Raw genomic sequence first — 15,000 nt, 5'->3', positions numbered from 1 at the left:
AGAGAGAGAGAGAGAGAGAGAAATAACGAAAAAAACATAAAGAGAGAGAGAGAGAGAGAGAGAGAGAGAGAGAGAGAGAGAGAGAGAGAGAGAGAGAGAGAGAGAGAGAGAGACAGAGAGACAGAGAGACAGAGACAGGGCGGGGGGCGGCAAAGAGAGTGGCAGAGAGAGAGAGAGAAATGGAAAAATAGAGAAATAGCGAAACATAAAAAGAGAGAAAGAGAGAAAAAAAGGAAAGAGAACGACGAAAGAGACAGCAAGCGCAGGACCCCCACGCACTCGCACGCAAACACACATCTCAGCGGAACGAGTCCGTGGCAGGTGCGGCGGTCTTCGGGGAGGAGGCGGGCGACAGGTGTCCGGCGGCCGTTGCGTGGCGGAGACGACCAGAACGAGGAGGAGAACAGGTGTAACGGAGGCGGGAGCGAAGGGAGGGCGAAGGGCGTGCGTGGCGGCGTTTCCAAGTGTGACAGGGGAGGGCGTCGATGAGGTGTTATGGGTGGCTTTTGTCACTGACAGGCGGTGACAGCGGCGGCGGCGGTGACAGAGGCGACGGAGGAGGAGGCGGAGGCGACGGAGGAGGAGGAGGAGGAGGCGACGGAGGAGGAGGAGGCGACGGAGGAGGCGGAGGCGACGGAGGAGGAGGAGGAGGCGGCGACGGAGGAGGAGGAGGCGACGGAGGAGGCGGAGGCGACGGAGGAGGAGGAGGAGGCAGAGGCGACGGAGGAGGAGGAGGAGGAAGAGGAGGAGGAGGAGGAGGCGACGGCGGAGGCGGAGGCGACGGAGGAGGAGGAGGAGGAGGAGGAGGAAAATAGGGGGAGGGGGAGGAGGAGGCGGAGGAGGAGGGAGGAGGCGGGAGCGCAAAAGGGAAGGTTCGCCGGGAGCGAGGCGTAATGATGGCGTTATTATAGGCGTTGCGCGGCGTTATTTCCCGTCAGCTGGCGGCGGCGGTGGAGCTTTTGCCTTACTGCCCTTGAACGGTCCCCTCCCTCCCCCCTCCCTCTCCCCCTCCCTTCCCCCTCTCCCCCTCCCTTCCCCCTCTCCCCCTCCCTTCCCCCTCTCCCCCTCCCTTCCCCCTCTCCCTCCTCCCTCTCCCTCCCTCCCTCTCCCCTCCTCCCCCTCTCCTCCTCCTCTCCCCTCCCTCCTCCCCTCCCCCTCTTACTCATTCTCTCAGTCACTCACTCGTTATGTCAATCATTTTCTCATGCTTTTTTCCACGGACTCACACATTCACATACACTTACTCACTCAGTCTCTCTCTCCTTCTCCCAGTCTATCTATCTATCTATGTATCTATCTGTCTCCTCCTCCTCCTTCTTCTCTCCCTCTCCCTCTCAACTACTCTCCTTCCTCTCAACCCCTTCCTTCCCCCTTCCTTCCTCTCCTTCTCCTTCTCCCTCTCTTACCACTCTCCTTCCCTCCCTCCCTTCCTTGCTCTCTCCCTCTCCCTGTCCCTGCCTCCCTCCCCCTTCTTTCTTTGTTCTCTTTCTATCTCCTTTGATTCTTCATCGTTTTCCAGAATCCTTTTCAGAATCAACCTTTAAAGAACTTGTAAAAGGTACTTTAACTACAGGAGTTGTTGTTGTATCCTCCGTGTCTTGATTTTGTAACACGTTTTCTGCGAACTCTCGGCTGAACCTGTATTTCCAGCCTGTAACTGTCGGTCTGTATTATCCAACCTGTTATTCCAGCCTGCGACTCGTAAACCTGTAGCATTTTTCTCGGCGGTTCATGTTGCTCGAACTTGCGTTTCTAGCTTGCGATAACCCCCCTCCCCCCCTCCCCTCTGTTCCCTCTTCTATTCTTTGCTATCTCCCTTCTTCCCTCTCTCCCTCTCCCCTCTCTCTTCCCCCGTCTTCCCTCCCTCCCTCCCTTTCCCCTCTCTCTTCCCCCGTCTTCCCTCCCTTGTTCCCTGCACCCCTTCCACATCTACCTTCCTCCTCCTCCCCTTCCTCCCTTCTTCCCCTTCACCTCTCATTATTCTACCTTCCCCCTTCCTCCCTCTACCCCCTTCCCCATTTCCTCTCCTTCCCCTTCCTCCCTCTCTTCCTCACCTTCCCCCTTCCTCCCTTCTCCTTCCTCCCCTTCCTCCCTTCCTCCCACTCTTTCCCCCTTCCTCCCTCTTCCCCTTCCCCCTCCCTTCCTCCCCCTACTTCCTCCCTCTCCCTCTTCCCCTTCTCCTCTTCCTCCTCCCTCTCCCCTTCCTCAATCTCTCCCTTCACCCTCCCCCTTCCCCCCTCGGCCTTCTTCTGCGGCCTGTACCTCTCAATTAGAGCCTGCAGCGAGTACTTCCAGCCTTCGGTTGATGCAAGTCACGTTCCGAACACATCGACGTCAGTGTTCGAATGCCATTGCGAAGTTCTTTCTTTTTTTCTCCTTTGTCTTATTCTTTTCTTTTGATTAAATTTTTTTCCATCTTTTTCGTTTTTTTTTTTTTTTTTTTTTTTTTTTTTTTTACTTGATAATTATCTTGGTCCTTTTCTCTTTTTTTTCTCTCTCTCTTTTCTCTCGCTTTCTTTACCATCACCCATTCTCTCTGTCGCTGTGTTCTTTTTTTTCTCTTTCGTTCTTTTTTTCCTCTCCCATCCCCCTTGTTTTGCTCTCTCTCCTCCTCTCTCGTTCTCCCTCTCAAACATTTACTCTCTGGCATTGACTCTCTCTCTCTCTCTCTTTCTCTCTCTCTTTCTCTCTCTCTCTCTCTCTCTCTCTCTTTCTCTTCTTCTTTCTCTCTCATCTCTTCTTCATTCTTCATTCTTCTCATTCTCTTCTTTCTTCTTCTCTCTTCTCTCTCTCTTCTTCTTCTTCTTCTTCTCTCTCTCTCTCTCTCTCTTCTCTTCTTCTTCTCTTCTTCTCTTCCTCTTCTTCCTTCTTTCTTCTTTCTTCCTCTTCTCTTCCTTCTTCTTCTTCTCCTTCTCTCTCTCTCTCTCTCATTGTTTTTTTCCTTCGATTCTTTTCTTGTTAAACTGCCCCGTCATGCACAAAGCCGGTCAAGACGTAGCGAGCGGATGAAAGGAGGAGGGAGATAGGAGGTGATGAAAGGAGGATAACGGATGATAGGAGAGAGGAGATAGAGTGAGAGAAGAGAGAGATAAAAAGAAAAAAAATAGAAGAGAAAAATAGAGAAAATAAAGGAAAAGAGAAAAGAGAGAGAAAGGAAAAGAGAGAAGAGAGAGAGCGCGAAAAAGAGAAAAAAAAACAAGAGAAAAAAGACAACAAGAAAAAGAGAAAAAAGATAGACATAGGAGCAGTAGACATGCACAGTAAATAACTAGAGAAAGGGAAATGAGAAGGGGAGTTGCCAAACGGTAGACGAGTGAGTGAGATGGATATGATTAAGACCAGAGAGAGAGAGAGAGAGAGAGAGAGAGAGAGAGAGAGAGAGAGAGAAAGAGAGAGAGAGAGAGAGAGAGAGAGAGAGAGAGAGAGAGAGAGAGAGAGAGAGAGAGAGAGAGAGAGAGAGAGAGGGAGACAGAGAGAGGGAGAGAAAGAGACAGAGAAAGAGAAAGAGAAAGAGAGAGAGACAGAGACAGAGACAGAGAAAGAGAGAGAGACAGAGAAAGAGAAAGAGAGAGAGACAGAGAAAGAGAGAGAGAGAGACAGAGACAGAGAAAGAGAGAGACAGAGACAGAGAAAGAGAGAGAGAGAGACAGAGAGAGAGAGAGAGAGAGAGAGAGAGAAAGAGACAGAGACAGAGACAGAGAGAGAAAGAGAGGGGTAGAGAGAGAGGGTCATAGATGGGCCAGAACCAGAGAGGGGCAGAGAGAGAGAGAGACAGATCCAGAGAGAGAGAGGCTGGTTTAGAGAGTAAGAGAGTGTAGATCAAGGCTAGAACTAAGAGGTAAAGAGAGGGGGGGAGAGAGAGAGATCCAGAGCCAGATTTAGAGAGAGGGTTAAAGGGAGAGAGAGAGCAAATCTTAGAGTCATTCCAGAGGGCAAGGAGTGGGCAGGGTCGTAGTTTGAAGGAACCAAGGGTGGAAGAGAGCGGAAACAGATCCAAGGGGTAAGGGAGGAGCTGGTTCAAGAGGTAAGGGATGGTGGCAGATCCAGGCTAGAACTGAGAGGTAAGGGGGGCAAACCAGATTCCAGAGGGCAAAAGATTTGGGCAAATCGTTAGTTTGAAGGAAAAGGGTGGAAGGCGGTAGATCCAATGGGTAAGGGGTGATAGGAGCTCCAGACCAGATGTAATGGGTAAGGGATGGTGGCAGATCCAGGCCAGATCCAGTGGGTAAAGCGAGGGGGGGGAGGGGCATTGTCGGGGGGGGGGAGGGGGGGAGGGGGTGAATAACACGCGCAGTGAATGGGCGAAAACGAGTCCCCGGAGGTCGGTGTGCCACGGTGCCGCCCCGCCCTCCGTCGTGATCTCCGTGTGTGTCTTGACAGTTATCTGGGAGGTGATCTCACTCCGCGGGCTGTCGCTGTCATAGGGCGCCCGCCTGCCGCTCGTCCTCCTCTTCCTCGTTCTCCTGGTTTTTCTTCGGATTTATTGGTTTTCTTCTTTCGTTTTTCGTCCTTCTTCTGCTTTTTCTTAGTTATTATTCACCTTCTCCTCCTCCTTCCCCTCTCCCCTTTCCTTCTTTTATTTTTCCTGCCTTTCCTTCTCTTTCTCCTTCTCCTCCTCCCCCTCCCCTTCCTCCTCCTCTTCCTTCCTCCTCCCCTTCCTCCTCCTCGTCTCTCTCTCTCCTCCTCCTCCTCCTCTTCCTCTCCCTCCTCCTTCCCTTCATCCTCCTCCTCCTTCCCTTCCTCCTCTTCCTTCCTCCTCCTCTCTCTCTCCTCTTCCTCCTCCTCCTCCTCACCTCTCCTCCCTCTCTCCTCCTTCCTCTCCTCCCTCTCCCTCCCCTCCCTCCCTCCCAAATTCCCTCCTCCTCTCTCTCCTCTCATCCTCCTCTTCCTCCCCTCTCCTCCTCCTCTCCCTACCCTATCCTCCTCTCTCTCCTCCTCTTCTTCCTCCTCTCCCTCCCCTCTCCTCCTCCTAAATTCCCTGCTCCTCCTCTCCCTCCTCCTTCCCTTATTTCCTTGCATTTCTCAGAAGCCATTATTGTTACATATGACAGTTTGTGCGACTTGTGTGACGGCGAAATTGATATGTAAAGTTTGGCTTCGTCAGTCTGATGTCCTGGTGCGGGGATATAGGTCGTCGTCGTTGTTGTTGTTGCTGTTGTTGGTTTTCGTTTTTGTTGTTGTTTTTCGTTTTTGTTGTTGTTGTTTTTCGTTTTTGTTGTTGTTTTGTTTTTCGTTTTTGTTGTTGTTTTTCGTTTTTGTTGTTTTTCGTTTTTGTTGTTTTTCTGGTTTTTGTTGTTTTTCTCGTTTTTGTTGTTGTTTCTCGTTTTTGTTGTTTTTCTCGTTTTTGTTGTTGTTTTTCTCGTTTTTGTTTTTGCTGTTGCCGTTGTTGTTGTAGTTGTTTTTCGTTGTTGTTGTTCTTGCTCTTGTTGTTTTTCGTTTGGCTATGTCAGTCTCATGTCCTCGTGCGTTGATAAGGTCGTTGTTGTTTTTGTTGCTGCTGGTCTTGTCACTGTCGAATGAATGTATTGTATTGCAGTTGTTTTTGTTCTCTTCTAATCGTGTTTTTTCTTGTTTTTCTAATTATACTTTAAGAGCTTCATTGTTGTCGACATTATTAATGACGATGATATTTTTACTCAGTTCTTTGGTTTCTCGTCGTTAGCATGATTTCGTCATGATAATCCCCTTTGTCATGTTGATTTCAATGATGGTGGCGTTGAATTGGGTTTTCTCTTTCTCTTTTGCAGCTGTTCTTGTTTATTGGAGTGTGGTGTTATTATTATTGTGTTCATCGTTGTAGGTGTCGCCATTATCTTCTTTTTCATCGTCGTCATCATCATCATCTTCGTCAACATCATCATCATCATCATCATCATCATCATCATAATCATCTTCGTCATCGTCATCATCATCATCATCATCATCATCATCATAATCATCTTCGTTATCGTCATCATAATCATCTTCATCGTCGTCATCATCATCATTAACATCGTCATCATCATCATCATCATAATGAGTCGTCACCAATTATCACCATACTGCTAATACTCCTGCTACAATGATTACGTCTATTATAACGTCTACCCTCACTTCCTTTACATCTAACTGCTGTAACTTGTGTTATTTTATTGTCACTTTTGTCATTAATATTATTTTATTATTGCTATCATTGTTGTCATATAATATTATTTTATTATTGCTATCATTATAATTAATATTATTCTATTATTGCTACCATAAGTATTGTTGTGGTTGTTACCGTTATCATTATCGTTATCATTATCGTTATCATTACCTTCGCCGCAGGTGTACGTGGGCCTGGTGGACCAAGCCGGGATCTCTGAGCACAAGTACCGGCCCGTGGAGTACCTGGTGGACCGGACACTGGACTACCACGACTACACACAACTCCAGCCCTATCAGGTGAGTACCCAGTGAGTGGACAGAAGAGGGAGGGAGGGAAGGGTGGGGGAGCGAGAGGGAAAGGGGGAGGGAGGGAAGGGTGGGGGAGTGAGAGGGAAGGGGGAGGGAGGGAAAGGTGGGGGAGCGAGAGGAAAGGGGAGGGAGGGAAGGGGGGGGGAGCGAGAGGGAAAGGGGGAGGGAGGGAAGGGTGGGGTGGGGGAGCGAGAGGGAAAGTGGGAGGGAGGGAAGGGTGGGGGAGCGAGAGGGAAAAGGGGGAGGGAGGGAAGGGTGGGGGAGCGAGAGGGAAAGGGGAGGGAGGGAAGGGTGGGGGAGCGAGAGGGAAAGGGGGAGGGAGCGAGAGGGAAAGAGAGAGAGATTGAGGGAGAGGGCTAGAGGGAGAAAGAGTGTGGAAAGGAGCGATAGAGAGAGGGAGAGGGAGCGTAAGTGAGAGATGAAAAGATGAGTGCGAGGGAGAGGAAGAGAAGCAGGGTGACGTGAGCGAGACAGGAGAATGATGGAGGCTGAAACATTAAGAAAAAAATGAGAAAAAAATAAAATGGTATCCCAAAAAGCTTGGATTAGCGAAATACAAGATGAATAAACAAAGGTAAAAAAAAAAGCAAAAAGTTAAAAAATATTTACGTAGAGCGAGAAAAATAATCACAATAAAGAAGAATATGCCGAGACAGAAATGCCCGGAAAGAGCATTGCCATGTAGCCGGAGCGAAATCTGGTGCCACGCGGGAGTGCCAGTAAAATCCTCACTGCCGGGGCTATCTCGCGGCATCATGGCACTCTCCGCTTCCTTGAATTCGTGGGCGCGGGCGTTTGGCTTTATGGGCGGCTTTTCGTGATCAGATACGGGCGGGCGGGCTGTCCGATTCATGATTTGGCTTTGATGGAGGGAAGTGGAGATGGGAAGATGGGAATGGGGAAAATAGGGAGAGGAGGTGAACGGGAATTAGGAGACAGAAGAAGAGGAGGAGGAGGAGAGGAAGAAGGAGAGAACGAGGACGAGGACGAGGACGAGGAAGTGGTAGCGTGAAGGAGGAGGAAGAAGAAAAAGAAGAAGGAAATGAAGTAAAAGAAGAAAAAAAAGCTGAAGAAAACGGAAAGAGGCGGAGCAGCCGAAAGGAGGAAACGGACGGGCGTTGAAGACGTGCCGCACGCCCATCCCACCCACCGCCCGCCGCCCATCCCGCCCGCACCATCGACGCCAAGGCCAAGGTCGCTCGCAACACAACAGCTCGCGAGACCAAACTTTTGAGCTCGCGTCCTGACCTCATCCCTATTTCTGGCCCCGAGGGAGAGGCGGGGGAGAGGGGGAAAGGGGGAGGGAGGGGAGGGTGGGGGAGAGTGGGGGAGAGGGGGAAAGGGGGAGGGAGGGAAGGGGGGGGAGGGAGAGGGAAAGGGGAAGGAGGGAGGAGAGGGGAGAGGGAGAGGGAGGGAGAGGGGAGAGGGGGAGGGAGGAGAGGGAAGGGTGGGGGAGCGAGAGGGAAAAGGGGGAGGGAGGGAAGGGTGGGGAAGCGAGAAAGAAAAGGGAGGAGAGGGAAAGGGGAGAGACATGAGGGATCAGCGGGCAAAAGAGGGGAATAGGAGAGAAGAGAATGGGGGAAGGGGGAAGAGAAAGAGGAAGGAGGAGAGAGGGGAAGGAGGAGAGAGGGGGTAAGAGAGAGGGCAATGAGGAGAATGAGGGGGAGGGATATAAGAGGAATGAGGAAGAGAATAGGAGAGGGGAGAGGAGCGGGAGGGAAGGGAAGGGACATGAAAAAAAAAGTGTAGAAAGGGGGAGAGAGAAGAGAGAGAGGGGGTGAGGGATGTAGCCCATATTTCTCTCGTAATGCAATGAAGAAGAGTGGCTACGGCAGGGGGTCGGGAGTATCATGTTTGTGTTCGGGGTCTTGCGGGCAAGAAGGGCCTCGGGGCTTGCGTAACGGATTTGTTTGTTTGCTGGCTGTTCTTGCGCTTCGTTTGCTTGTGTTTGGTTGTTTTACATTTGGATTCTGGGCTCGAGGTGAGGGTTTTTGTGCTCCCTCCCTTCCTGATTCTCTTTCTCCTTCCTCTCTCTCTCTCTCTCTCTCTTCCTTTTCTCCCCTCCTCCTCATTTCCCTTCCTCCCTTCTTCCCTCCCTCCCTCCCTCCCTCCCTCCCTCCCTTCTTCCTCTCTCTCTCTCTCTCTCTTCCTCCTTCGCTATTTCCCCTCCCTCTCTCCCTCCTCTTCTTCCCTCCCTCCCTCTCTCCCTCCCACCCTCCCTCCCTCCCTCCCTTACCCTCATCCTCCCTTCCTCCCTCCCTCCCTTCCTCCCTTCTTCCCTCCCTCCCTTCCCCTCATCCATCAAGCAAACAAACAGACGCATCACAACGCTCACCACGCTATACCGAGAACAAGAAAAACAATTCCACGCCCAGTCCCTTCCTCCTGCTTCTCCTTAACCACCTCCTCCTCCTCCTCCTCCTCCTCCTCCTCCTCCTCCTCCTCCTCTTACTCCCCCTCCTCCTCCTCCTGCTTTTTCTCGACCCATCCTCCCCTCCCCCAGCCTTGTCTCCTCCCCCTCCTCCCCGTCCCCCCCAGCCTTGCCACCCTCCACCCCTCCCTCTTCCCCTCCCCCGCCCCCCCAATCAGTGACGCAGCGACGAGAGAGTTTTAAGCATCTAAACATCTTCCAAGAAGCCAACCCCTGAAAGTTGGCGTCTCGACGGCTTTTGTGCAAGGGGTGGGGTGGGGTGGGGGGGTGGAGAGAGAGGGTTGGGGGCGGGGCCAGGAAAGGGTGGAGGGGGTGGAGAGAGAGGGTTGGGGCGGGGGGCCAGGAAAGAGGGGAGGGGGGATGGTGGTTTGGGTGGGTGTGAGGGAGGGAGGGAGAGAGGGAGGGAGGGTGGGTGGGTGGGTGTGAGGGAGAGATTGGGAGAGGAAGGGGAAGAAAGATAGATAGATGGAGGGGAAGATGGAGGGTGAGGGAGTGCAGGGAGATAGAGAGATATTGAGAGAGGAGGAGAGGAAGGGAAAATTGGAGAGATGGAGAGAGAGTGCGAGAAGGAACGATGGAGAGAGAGTGTGTGTGTGTAAGTGAGAGAGAGTGTGTGTGTGTGTGTGAAAGAGAGAGAGCGAGAGAGAGAGAGAGAAAGAGAATGAAAGAGAGAGAGAGAGAGAGAGAGAGAGAGAGAGAGAGAGAGAGAGAGAGAGAGAGAGAGAGAGAGAGAGAGAGAGAGAGAGAGAGAGAAAGACTTTTTATGCGCAAGACATTTGGCAACTTTGGGGATTCCATCAAAAGTTTTCCCATTAAAGAAAGTTTAAGATAAGTTGGGATGGCGAGGTGACTGTTGAATGGAACGAGGGGAGGGGGGGAAGGGGAGGGGAGAGGGAGGGAGAGTGGAGGGGGGGCGGGATTAGATATCATACTCGTGCATAGTGGTGTCGTCTGGTGTCTTACTGTGTTGTGATGGCGTGTCATGCCGTGTCGTGACGTTACGGCGTGCTTTGTGGCGGTTTTGTGCCATGCTGTTCTCGGCGTCATGAAGTGTCATATTTCTGGCATGTCGATTCCTCATGGCGTGATACAATGTAATGCAGGTTTATATACTGTTTGTGTACGTGTGTGTATGTATGTGTGTGTGTGTGTGTGTGTGTGTATATGTGTGTGTGTGCGTGTGCATATCAGGGATTGCGCGTGCGTGTGCATATGAATCTGCTTGTTTGTATGTTTGTATGTATATGTTTATGTATGCATTTATCCATGTATGCATGTAATTATGTATGCGCATACATATCAGGGATTGCGCGACCTAGCTCCATTATTCTGTATGCGCTGCAGTGTGGTGATCCCGTGACCCAGCACCACACAATCCCGTTGCTGCATATAGTGTCAAGTCAGGGCGTTACCGAGGCCTGGTTTCTGTAAGGTCATGCGGCCCAAGTGACGGACGGGAGGTCAGGGGGAAGGGAGGGAGGGGGAAGGGGGAGAGGAGAGTGAGAGGGAGAGAGGAGGGGAAATGGTGGGGGAGGAGAGAGAAGAAGGGAAGGAGGAGGAGGAGGGATAGGGTTGGGGGAGAGTGAGGGAGGAGGAATAGGGAAGAGGAGAGAAGAAGGGGAGGAGGAATAGGGGAAGGGGCTCAGAGGAAGGAGAGAGGGAATAGGGAAGAGGAGAGAAGAAGGGGAGGAGGAATAGCGGAATGGGAGGGGGACAGGGGAGGGGGAAGAGGGAAGAGACGGGGTGGGGGTAGGGATGGGGTGGAGGTGGGGATGGGGGGTGGGGGAGAGCGTGCATGAACCCCTCGCTTCTTGAGTGACTCAGGGATCCCCAAACATGGCCGTGAGGATGAAGTCGCGGCGGGTCTTCGCGTCTTCTGCTTCGTCTCTCTTTCGTTCTGTTCTTTGCTTCTTCTATCCTTTCTTCGTTTCTTCTTTGCTGTTCTGTTTTTTTTTTATTATGTTTTGTTATTTTTCTTCTAGTTTTATCTATTTGTTATGTATCTATCTATATTTCTCTCTCTCTCTCCCTCTCTCTCTCTCCCTCTCTCTCTCTCCCTCTCTCTCTCTCCCTCTCTCTCTCTCCCTCTCTCTCTCTCCCTCTCTTTCTCTCCTTCTCTCTCTCTCACTCTGTGTGTGTGTGTGTGTGTGTGTGTGTGTGTGTGTGTGTGTGTGTGTGTGTGTTGCATACATGCATGCATGTGTATATTTATGTATTTTTCTCTATTTTTCTCCCAGTTCTCCCTTCGCTCTGCCACCCTTATATGAAGAAGTCTGCTCGCTCAGCTTTAGTCGCTTCGGTGCATTAATAATTCTGGAGGAAAAAAGTAAAAAGCAATAAATGGAAAGAAAAATGTGAGCGTGTGCAATGGGCGCAATGCACGCTAAAACACACGTGCATACGCACACGCGCCAGGCACGCACACATGCACACGCACACAATCACACACACTCACATACACACACACACACACACACACACACACACACACACACACACACACACACACACACACACACACACACACACACACACACACACACACACTCTCAAACACACACACAAGCTCACTCACAAACACACACACACAAACACACACACACACACACACACACACAAACACACACACACAAACACACACACACACACACACACAAACACACTCACAAACACACACACACAAACACACACACACACACACACACACACAAACACACACACACAAACACACACACACACACACACACACAAACACACTCACAACCTCCCCCCCAAAAAAAAAGAAAGAAAGAAAAAAAAAACAAGAAATGACTTTCCAGATGACACGATTTCATTAGATTTTTTCCCCGTGTTTTTTTCTTTTTTTTTCCTTCGCTTCGCCTGAGGCCGTGTGATTGACAGGATGACTCGGCACATTTCCTGGTATTGTTATTTCCGCGCAGTTGTGCTGTGGCGTTTGTTCTCTCTCGTCTCATTATTCTGTCTTCTTGTGTGTTTTTTCTCTCTCTTTCTCTCTTCTTTTGTTTTGTTTTTTTTTCTCTTTCTCTCTTCTTAGTTTTTTTTTCTCTTTCTCTCTTCTTAGTTTTTTTTTTTCTCTCTCTTTCTCTCTTCTCATGTTTTTTTTCTCTCTCTTTCTCTTCTCATGTTTTTTATTCTCTGTCTTTTTCTCTTCTTGTTTTTTTCTCTCTCTATCTCTTCTTATTTTTTTCTCTCTCTCTTTATGTCTCTCTCTCTCTCTCTCTCTCTCTCTCTCTCTCTCTCTCTCTCTCTCTCTCTCTCTCTCTCTCTCTCTCTCTCTCTCTCTCTCTCTCTCTCTCTCTCTTTCTTCCCTCTCTCTCTTCTTTCCCTCTCTCTTCCCCCTCTCTCTCTTCTCTCTCTCTCTCTCTCTCTCTCTCTCTCTCTCTCTCTCTCTCTCTCTCTCTCTCTCTCTCTCTCTCTCTCTTCTTCCTCTTCCTCCTCCTCCTCCTTCCCTCTCCCTCCCTCCTCCTCCCTCCCTCTCTCTCTCTCTCTTTCTCTTCGCGTTTCATAAAAGCATTTTTTTTCCTTCCTTCCCTGATGGTGTATGTCGTCCGGCGTTCCTTGAATTCATCTCGAGTTTTTGAGAGGTTTTTCTTCTCTTTTTTTTCGTTCATTCGTTTCCTTTTGTTCGAATTCTTATTTTGTTTCCTTTGTGTGTCTCTCTTTTTTTTTGGTTTTGTTTCATGTTCGCTTATTTTGTTCCTTCTCATTGCCCTCTTTCTTCTTTTTTTTGTTTTCTATTCTTGCTTGTTTTTGTTTTTATCTTAGATCTTTTTGGTGTTATTGTTGTTCTTTTTTGTTGTTTTTTTCTTATTGTTATTAATGTTATTATTATTGTTATGATTATTATTCTCTTCCTCCTTATTATTCTCTTCCTTCTTTTTTTGCTTCTGCCTCCTCCCTCCACCTCCTCTTCTTCTTCTTCCTCCTTTTCCTCCTCCTCCTCCTCCTCCCTCTCCTCTTCCTCCTCCTTCCTCTTCCTTCTCTTCCTCCTCCTCCTCCTCCCTCCCCTCCTCCTCCTCCTCCTTCCTCTTCCTTCTCTCAAAACACAAGAGTCATGGGGATCTCAAAGGAGGTTGGACGATGACAGAAGGAGAGAAGAGGTAAGGGGGGGGAGGGCACAGAGGGGGGAGGGGGGAGGGGGAGGAGGGAGGGAGGGAGGGAATTCTTTTCAGGTTCCGGAACGTTTTAGAAGAAAGGGAGGGGGGGGGAGAGGAGGGGAGGAAGATGGGGAGGGGGAGAGGAGGGGAGGAGGTGGGGGAGAGGGGAGGAAGAGGGGGAGGGGGGAGAGGAGGGGAGGAAGAGGGGGAGGGGGGAGCGGAGGGGAGGAAGAGGGGAGGGGGAAAAAGGGGATTTATCATGGGGCGAGTTGCACGAGGGAAGAAGAGTTGAGGGCGCGAGTGGGCGTCGTGGGCGTCGTGGGCGCGAGGGACAGCGGAGTTTAGGGGAGTCGAGGGCCACGCCGAGACAAGTCCATCGGCCGTGTCTTCCTTGCGCTGTCCTGCCCATGGCCTATGGGTGGGTGGGGGTGGTGGGGGGAGGGAGGAGGGAGGAAGAGGAGGGGGAGGGAGGAAGGGGAGCAGGGAGGAGGGGGAAGGACCGGTAAGGTACATTGCGGGGGGGGGGATAGGGTGAAGGAAGGTAAGGGATGGGCCTGGGGAGGGGGAGAGGGGAGGAGGGAGGAGGGAGGGACCGGTAAGGTACACCGGTGGGGGGGATAGGGTGAAGGAAGGTAAGGGATGGGCCTGGGAAGGGGGGTGGGAGGGGAGGAGGGGAGGGACGGGTAAGGTACATCGGTGGAGGGGATAGGGTGAGGGAAGGTAAGGGATGGGCCTGGGGGAGAGGGGAGAGGGAGGAGGGAGGAGGGGAGGGACCGGTAAGGTACATCGGTGGGGGGATAGGTTGAAGGAAAGTTAGGGATGGGCCTGGGGAGGGGAGGAGGGAGGGAGGAGGGAAGGACCGGTAAGGTACATCGGTGGAGGGGGGGGAGATAGGGTGAAGGAAGGTAAGGGATGGGCCATTGGGGGCAGGGAGGGGGGGGGACGTCTTAAACCCCCTCCGCCCTGTCATCGCTTTTGTTGTCGTTTCGCGTCGCTTTTGGCGTGGTCTGACGTCGCCGGGTTTGACTTGCAGTTGTATGTATTTGCGTGCGCGTGTGTGTGGGGGGGCGGGGGGGGGGGTTGGGGGGAAAAAACCGGAAACCAAAAGCCCAAGCTACACATTGTATTTGGGGGTGGGGGGTGGGGGGGTTGGGGGTGAAAACCGGAAACCAAAACCCAAAGCTACACATTGTATTTGCGTGTGTGGGGTTGGGGGGTTGGGGGGGTTGGGGGTTGGGGTGAAAACCGGAAACCAAAAGCCAAAGCTACACATTGTATTTGCGTGTGTGGGGGGGACGGGGGGAGGCGGGGGTGAAAACTGGAAATCAAAAGCCAAAGCTACACATTGTATTTGCGTGTGTGGGGTTGGGGGTTGGGGGTTGGAGGGTTGGGGGTGAAAACCGGAAACCAAAAGCCAGAAGCTACACATTGTATTTGCGTGTGTGGGGTTGGGGGTTGGGGGGTTGGAGGGTTGGGGTGAAAACTGAAACCAAAAGCCAAAGCTACACATTGTATTTGCGTGTGTGGGGTTGGGGGTTGGGTTGGGGGTGAAAACCGGAAACCAAAAGCCGAAGCTACATTGTATTTGCGTGTGGGGGTTGGGGGTTGGGGGTTGGGGGTGAAACCGGAAACCAAAGGCCAAAGCTACACATTGTATTTGCGGTGGGGTTGGGGGTTGGGGGTTGGGGGTGAAAACCGGAAACCAAAAGCCGAAGCTTACACATTGTATTTGCGTGTGGGGTTGGGGGGTTGGGGGGTTGGGGTGAAACTGAAACCAAAAGCCAAAGCTACACATTGTATTTGCGTGTGTGGGGTTGGGGGTTGGGGGTTGGGGTGAAAACCGGAAACCAAGGCCAAAGCTACACATTGTATTTGCGTGTGTGGGGTTGGGGGTTGGGGGTTGGGGGTTGGGGTGAAAAACCGGAAACCAAAAGCCAAAGCTACACATTGTATTTGCGTGTGTGGGTTGGGGGGTTGGGGTTGGGGGTGAAAACTGGAAACCAAAAGCCAAAG

General features: G+C 51.4%; 1 protein-coding gene across 1 annotated transcript in view; it reads left to right on the top strand.

Annotated features, from left to right (window-relative positions):
• LOC113799932 (probable JmjC domain-containing histone demethylation protein 2C) overlaps nt 1-15,000 on the top strand; it is a 352,930-nt gene that overhangs the window by 290,851 nt on the left and 47,079 nt on the right. The window contains exon 3 of the mRNA XM_070137229.1: nt 6,310-6,426. Within this exon, the coding sequence (XP_069993330.1) occupies nt 6,310-6,426 (117 nt within the window). The remainder of the gene's footprint in view (nt 1-6,309; nt 6,427-15,000) is intronic.

This window comes from Penaeus vannamei, chromosome 2 (assembly GCF_042767895.1).
Source record: "Penaeus vannamei isolate JL-2024 chromosome 2, ASM4276789v1, whole genome shotgun sequence".
In the NCBI taxonomy this organism is placed as follows: Eukaryota; Metazoa; Arthropoda; class Malacostraca; order Decapoda; family Penaeidae; genus Penaeus; species Penaeus vannamei.
Note: the sequence above shows the minus strand (reverse complement) of the source record. Positions and strands in the feature narration are given on the sequence as shown.